The sequence below is a fragment of the Panicum hallii genome, chromosome 9, assembly GCF_002211085.1.
Source record: "Panicum hallii strain FIL2 chromosome 9, PHallii_v3.1, whole genome shotgun sequence".
Lineage (NCBI taxonomy): Eukaryota > Viridiplantae > Streptophyta > Magnoliopsida > Poales > Poaceae > Panicum > Panicum hallii.
The window spans coordinates 50540009-50547072 of NC_038050.1; the positions used below are offsets into that span (position 1 = coordinate 50540009).

The 7064-nt window shown below is 46.5% G+C and overlaps 1 protein-coding gene across 1 annotated transcript; it reads right to left on the minus strand.

Moving 5' to 3' along the window:
* Nucleotides 1–4731: 4731 nt before the first annotated feature.
* Nucleotides 4732–5427, minus strand: LOC112873111 (uncharacterized mitochondrial protein AtMg00810-like). Its single transcript, XM_025936133.1, has one exon. It carries the CDS (start codon nucleotides 5425–5427, stop codon nucleotides 4732–4734), a length of 696 nt encoding a protein of 231 aa, XP_025791918.1.
* Between the last annotated feature and the right edge of the window lie 1637 nt (nucleotides 5428–7064).

Genomic DNA, 7064 nt, shown 5'->3' on the forward strand with positions numbered 1-7064 from the left:
TTCCTGGCATAGAGCTCTGGTACGATCTTCTGAAGGGGTGGATAGATCCATGTCATCAAGAGCGCCTTCAGGCGAGAATCCCTTCCACCTAACGCCGTGGTGGTAGGTCTTCTCGAAAGAGCCGATGAGATCGGCTTTGAAGAGAGCCTTGATCTTGTTGTATTTCTGCTTGTGCTCAGCAGGTAGCTCCTCGTACGTGATCGGATCCTCCCTTGTCATCTTGTCAGCAAAAGTCGATGTAGTTGATGAAGATGGTCCCACCGGGTGTGCCAGAATGTGTTGTCGGTCAAAACTCACCGGCAAGTAGCGACAGGCAACACGAGGAGCCGGGAGGGTCCCTGGACTGCTGGCGGGCCCCGGTCCCTCGGTCAACGGCCCAGGATCCGGCACACAACCTAGCGTCTGGGTTGCTAGGCGTGACACCTGACCTTATACCTGATTGGGAAGGTATAGAAGTGATTTATATTAGTTTTCTGCATGCACAAACACATGTAAACATTACTCCGAGCCATGATCGGCTCATCAGGTGACTCCCGATCTTGGCTGGAAAGAGCCGATTGTATCCAGTATCAGATTGGATCTAAGTATTTAAATAAAGCATACATATCCGATGGTAATGTAAGACTTGCTCTGTGACTAATAAGCTAATCCGATCTATGACAGTTAAAGCTTTCACTGCATAACCGGAACATCCTACGCATAATTGAGCCTAACAGATATGAAAGGTAACAGAATAGCAACCTAAACAGAGGCCTAAAAACCAACAGAGAGCCGATTCCCAAAACAATTCCTCTTTAGGTTGATACAAAGCATCAAGCGTACTGCCGGAACATTCAACTCGTTTGAAGGGCCTAATCATGTAGATGTTAAGCTAAATCTTCAACGAACAAAGACTAACCATAATAGATTGGATCTACTAATCAAGAACAGAGCAAGGTGCTGCCCTTACACCCGAGATCGGGCACGAGGACAGCTAAACATTTACAGATAACAAACGATGCATGAATAAACCATGAAAGAGCCGATGCTACTCTATAAACGCCAAGATAACTAGTGTTACTCGCCATCAACAACGCTTCAGTATGAGAAACACAAAGGTAGACGAGCAGGAACGATGCTGCCCCGATCATGCGAGGTGTGATCGGGGCTGCACGGCACTTACCCGAGAAACCCTAGAAGAGGGGTGGCGATGCGCCGAGAGTTGTTGTGAATGATTGTTTGTTCGTCTTTTATTCATAGTCCAAGGTACATATTTATAGTCCGGAGACTTGCCTTTCCTAACCAATCCTAACTGACCACGACATGAATCCTGGCTATCTCTATCTAAAATATTTTAAACGCACACACCTATCTAGATACACGGTCAATCCTGGCCTTGAACGCCCGCGCAGAGGCCAATTCGCAAGCCCACTACGATTATCTTTCGAGCCCATCTTGCTTCACAGCCCATCTTCTGGTCCAGCCAAATTATGGTGATAACAGTCCTATAGGCAACTAAATAAGAACAATCAAAAATAGGTCAAAGTGTTAAGGTACCATACATTCCATGATTCATGTGCCTGCGAAAGCGTTTTCAGCATCTGCTTCACATCTGGTTCCTTCACCTCAAGTGCTTTCACCTTGAAGTAGCTGTAGTCTATAAACCTATGAATCATGTACCGCTCCAATTCTTTTAGTGCCTTCCTCACAGCTTGCCAAGCAGAAACAAAGTCTTGCGGGAAGGGATCAGACTGAACATGGATACAAACCCTTTAATGTTGAGCGAGATTACGTAGGACATGTGTGTGGCAGAAGTTTGTTGTCTAACTACCGTCGAATGAGAGCCAGTAACTGAGAAAATAACAGCTTTGAGCCATTCGGCAGCATCGACGTACTGCAATAGGACATGACATATAAATTGTGCAAGTACCTTTTATTTGAATGTGATATTATGCGGAGGACTTGATTAAACCCGTACCGGGAAATTTGTCTATCATAACTTGTTCTACTGTAAACAACCATCATGAATTGGCTCTCGAATTTGGGCGGTGTCGATGACCAATAGACTAGGATTGTTTTGTTCTGGCGGCGTGCGCACTCAAGCTCCGGATGGCATACTAGGAGCGCAGCCTCCATGGTTCACAATCGGAGTCTGACGCTATCTCGGCATTTCCTGGATTTGCAAATGTAAGCACTATATAAATATCAAGCATTTTAGCAATTATAGATTGAAAACACATTAAATTGCATTATATCATTAAATTGCATTATATGAAAATACACTATAAATTGCATTATATAACTAAGTTGCATTATAAAACTAAAATGCATTATAGAACTAAATTGCATTATAGAACTAAATTTAATGAATTGTAAGAATTATACTACACACTAAATTCCATTATATCACTAAATTGCATTATATAAAAAATTTCACATAAATTGCATTATAAAACAAAATTGCATTATAAAATTAAATTGCATTATAAAACTAAATTTGACAAATTTTAAGAATTATACTACACACTAAATTTGCATTATATAACTAAATACTAATAAAAAGAAAAGAAAAAAGACAAACAAGATGTGGTGGCCCGGCGGGAGTCACGGCGTGCGCAAGAGGTCGTGGCCGCGGCTCGGCGTGGGTGGCGGTGCGTGCGCGGCGATGGCACTGGCGTGGGCGCGTGCAAGGTGAGCGTATGGCGCATGCGAATAGGAGGGCAGCGTGCACAAAGAACAGGAGCGACAGCGGCAATGGGGGCGAGGGCCTTGACAATGGTGGCATGGAAATCCAGCAGCCTGTCGGCGTAGTAGATGAAAACCGCCGGGACATAGAAAAATTTTATGTTTAAAACACTTAATTTTATGTTTGTAGGATTTTTAGCAATTATAGAAATTTAAAACACTAAATTTTATATTTATAGGATTTTTAGCAATTATAGTAACACACTAAATTATATCATTATAGTAAGACACTAAATTATATAATTTTAGCAATTATATCAATAATTATAGTAACATATTAAATTGCATTATATCACTAAATTTGCAATTATACAATTTTTTATATTTTATTTGCAATTTGTTATGACAATATTAGGAATATATAAATTTTATGCTTGTTCTATCTTTAATTTAGGAAAATAGGAATTTAGACATTTTAGAATATAGCAATGTAGGAATATAGAAATTTTATACTCTTGGAATTGTCCTTAATAGCAATGGTGAATAATGAAAACGTAGAAGATCAAGTTGTCGACCACCGGTCATCGTCCTCATCCTCGGATTTGTCCGAGGACAATGGACGAGATCCATATGAGTACTGAGACACCCCACTCAAGGGTGGCCCAAGTTCCCAACCACCGCGTGAGAGGCTAGAAGATGACGATGACCCCGAATACAGGCGTGTCATGGAGGTAAAATATAGTTGCGCTTGATGTAGTCTGGCTCATTAGGAACATGGAACTTAGACCATACGGTTGTTCTATCTACAGGCTGAGCAAGAACAATCGCAAGTGCACTCTAGACCACAAGCATATACAACAATGGCATCTATGAGTAGCCAGGAAAAATGGAAGCGCGGTTAGCGAAGCCGGAACAAAATACCTAAAGGCACTCATGTAATCAAAGAGCTTGGTCCAAAAAGGGAGCCCATCACACCTGTGGGGATATCTACTAAGTATGGAAACACATGTGGATCCATTGTCCAGGATACCCTGCATAACATCATAACCACGGACAATTGGAAGTTGGTGCTGCAAACAATGAAGGAAGTTTTGTGGGCTAAGGTGCAAAAAGCTTCCAATTACCCGAAGGGCAAGCCAACATGGCCAAAAAATATGCATTGAGCCTCCTAGGAAAATGTTTCCGGACTTGGAGGTCTGTTCTGAATACAGACTATGTCCAGAAGGGGAAGGATGCTAGGGAACATTTTGGAAGGATTCCCGCCAACATTTGGAATGAGTTTGTGGAACAGAAGAACAGTGCGGAGGCCAAAGCTTTGATTGCACAAATGGTAGAGAAGGTTTGGAAAATGCTAAGAATCCGCATCACCTGGGATCCGGTGGATACGCACCAAAGAGCCCTAAATGGAGGAAGGAAGAAGAAGAAATGAAACTTGCTAGTTTACCGGATGCATTGGAGGGCTTGGACGAGCGTAGCAGTAACTGGGCCCTAGCTCGACAACCGGTCATAACACCTGAGGGGGTTTCATTCACAAATCCAACAACCATGGAGATTTACAATAGGCTTCAACAAATCACTGCGCAGCAAAAGCTTGGTCTTTTCAGGCCCGATCAGGAGAAGGACTAGCTTACTGCGGCGATTGGTACACTGGAGCACACTGGCCGTGTACGTGGGCTGTCTTCGACAATTGGCTGTGAAAGCAAAGATGTTTTGGAGGAAAGTAGTAGATTAGATTCATAGAGAGGCTGTACAATTACATATATGGGGAGAGGAGGCTTGAGGCTAAAGGAAACCTCCAGCAGCTAAGGTAACCGGCAGGAGACAATCCTGGAGATAATCCTGCCGGGCCTAATCCCATCCCCTGATATCTCTCTAACCATAAACCTCCTGCAAAGCTAACATGACAGTCTGCTGTCTAACACCCCCCCCAGTCGAAACGTACATGGAGCGAACGTTGAGGCTGGTCCTGAAGTCGGTGAACACTGAAGACGGCAATCCTTTGGTGAAGACATCAGCAAACTGAGAGGTCGTCAGAGCATGAAGAACACGGACATCACCAAGGGCCACTCATTCACGAACGAAGTGCAGGTCAATTTCAACGTGATTTGTGCGCTGGTGCTGGACGGGGTTGGAAGACATGTAAATAGCGCTGACGTTGTCACAATAAACCAGTGTGGCCTTGCGCAGAGGAGAATGCAGCTCAGACAACAAGTGGCGGATCCAAGTGGCCTCAGCGACTGCATTAGCAACAGCACAGTACTCAGCCTCAGCACTAGAGCGGGAGACCGTATTCTGACGCTTGGAGGACCATGAGACGAGGTTGTCACCAAGAAAAACGGCATATCCTGAGGTGGACTTGCGGGTATCCTGGCAACCAGCCCAATCAGCATCCGAGTACACAACTAGCTCGAACTGAGAAGAGGGGCGCAAAGAAAGGCCCAGGTGCAGAGTGCCACGGACATAGCGCAGAATGCGCTTGAGAGCGGCCAAATGTGGCTCCCGAGGGTCATGCATGTGAAGACATACTTGCTGAACAGCATATGCAATATCTGGACGAGTGAAAGTAAGATACTGAAGAGCTCCTGCGAGGCTGCGAAAATCTGGGGGGTTGGATACGGGATCACCAGCGGCAGGGAGCTTCGGATTCACATCAACTGGAGTAGCACACGGCTTACAGTCACTCATCCCAGCCCATTCAAGTATCTCAATCATGTACTGTTGCTGAGATAGGAAGAGACCAGACTCGGTATGCTGAACCTGCATTCCGAGAAAATGGTGTAGTCGTCCCAGGTTCTTCATGGAAAATTCATGCTGTAGGGCAGAAATGGTGCGCCGTAGGAGAGCAGCTGAGGAAGCAGTGAGGACAATGTCATCCACATAGAGCAGGAGATAGATCATGTCATTTCCTTTCTGATAGACAAACAAGGATGTGTCTGACTTTGTTTCAGTGAATCCAAGCTGAAGGAGATGTGAGGCGAACCGGCTGTACCAGGCACGGGGAGCATGTTTCAGACCATAAAGTGATCGGTTGAGACAACACACATGTTCTGGATGAGCAGGGTCTTCAAAACCGGCAGGCTAAGCATAGTAAACAACCTCTAACAGAGTGCCGTGCAGGAGGGCATTGTTGACATCAAGCTGATGAATCGGCCAACCACACAAGAGAGCCAGCGAGAGAACTGTCCGAACTATAGCGGGCTTAACCACAGGGCTGAATGTCTCAGAGAAGTCAATGCCAGGCTGTTGAGTGAAGCCACGAAGCACCCACTGCACCTTATAGCATTCTAGAGAACCATCTGCATTAAACTTATGCTTGAACACCCACTTTCCAGTGACCACATTGCACTTTGGAGGCTGAGGAATCAAATCCCAAGTGTTGTTGCCAATGAGAGTAGAGTACTCTTGTTCCATAGTAGTACGCTAATTTGGATCGGCGAGAGCTGCGCGATAGCTGCGGGGAACAGGAGACAATGTTGAGGCTTCAAACAGAACTAGGAACCGGAGGCCGTGCTTATCGCGGGTGACCATGCCGTGCTGGTTAACGACCGGCGGAACACTGACTGCACCAGGGGGCGCATGTGGAGCTGGGGATGGCGGAGCAGGGACTGCAGGGGCCTCGACGGCCCGGGGTGGTGCGGCATCGGAAGTGCCGGAGCGCCCGAGATCGGAGGCAGGGCCTCAACAGGCCGGGGGGGAGCAGCACCGCCTGGAGCGGGATGCTCGGGACTAGAGGTAGCGGCCTCGACAGCCCGAGCAGGTGATGCAGGAACCGGAGGTCCAGCTGGCAGGGGGCCCTCGGCTGGCAAGGGGTGCCCAGCAAGGATCCTGGCCAGGGACAAGGGTGCAGGGCCCGACTATGGTCCTACAGTGGTACCTGGAAAAAAGGAAACGGGTGACAGTCCAAAAGGAGCTGCAACCGGATTAGTTGTATCATCCAAAAAATCAAATGCCGCACGCGTGGGTGGAGAAGAATCCTCAGAAAAGGGAAATGAGGTTTCGTCAAAGACCACGTGGCGCGAAATGATGATGCGGTTGGAATGACGATTGAAACAAAGGTAGCCCTTGTGGTGAGGGCAGTACCCAAGGAAAACACAAAGGGCGGAGCGAGGGGAGAGTTTGTATGGGGCTGTGCGGAGAGATTAGGGTAACATGTGCAACCAAAAACACGAAGGTGCTCATATGAGGGTGGCTTGCCAAAGAGGGCAAAATGAGGTGTGGAAAGAGCTAAGGTTTTGGTTGGCAAGATGTTCAACAGATGGGTGGTTGTCCTAAGAGCTGTGGCCCAAAAATGAGGATGGATGGACACCTGAATCAGCAGGGAGCGAACAACATTATTGATGGAGCGAATAATGCGTTCAGCTTTACCGTTTTGGGCGGAGGTGTGAGGGCAAGACATGCGT

Excerpts from the sequence above, each read along its gene's own strand:
- LOC112873111 (XM_025936133.1), bottom strand. The coding sequence starts at position 5,427 with ATGCAGGTTCAGCATACCGAGTCTGGTCTCTTCCTATCTCAGCAACAG.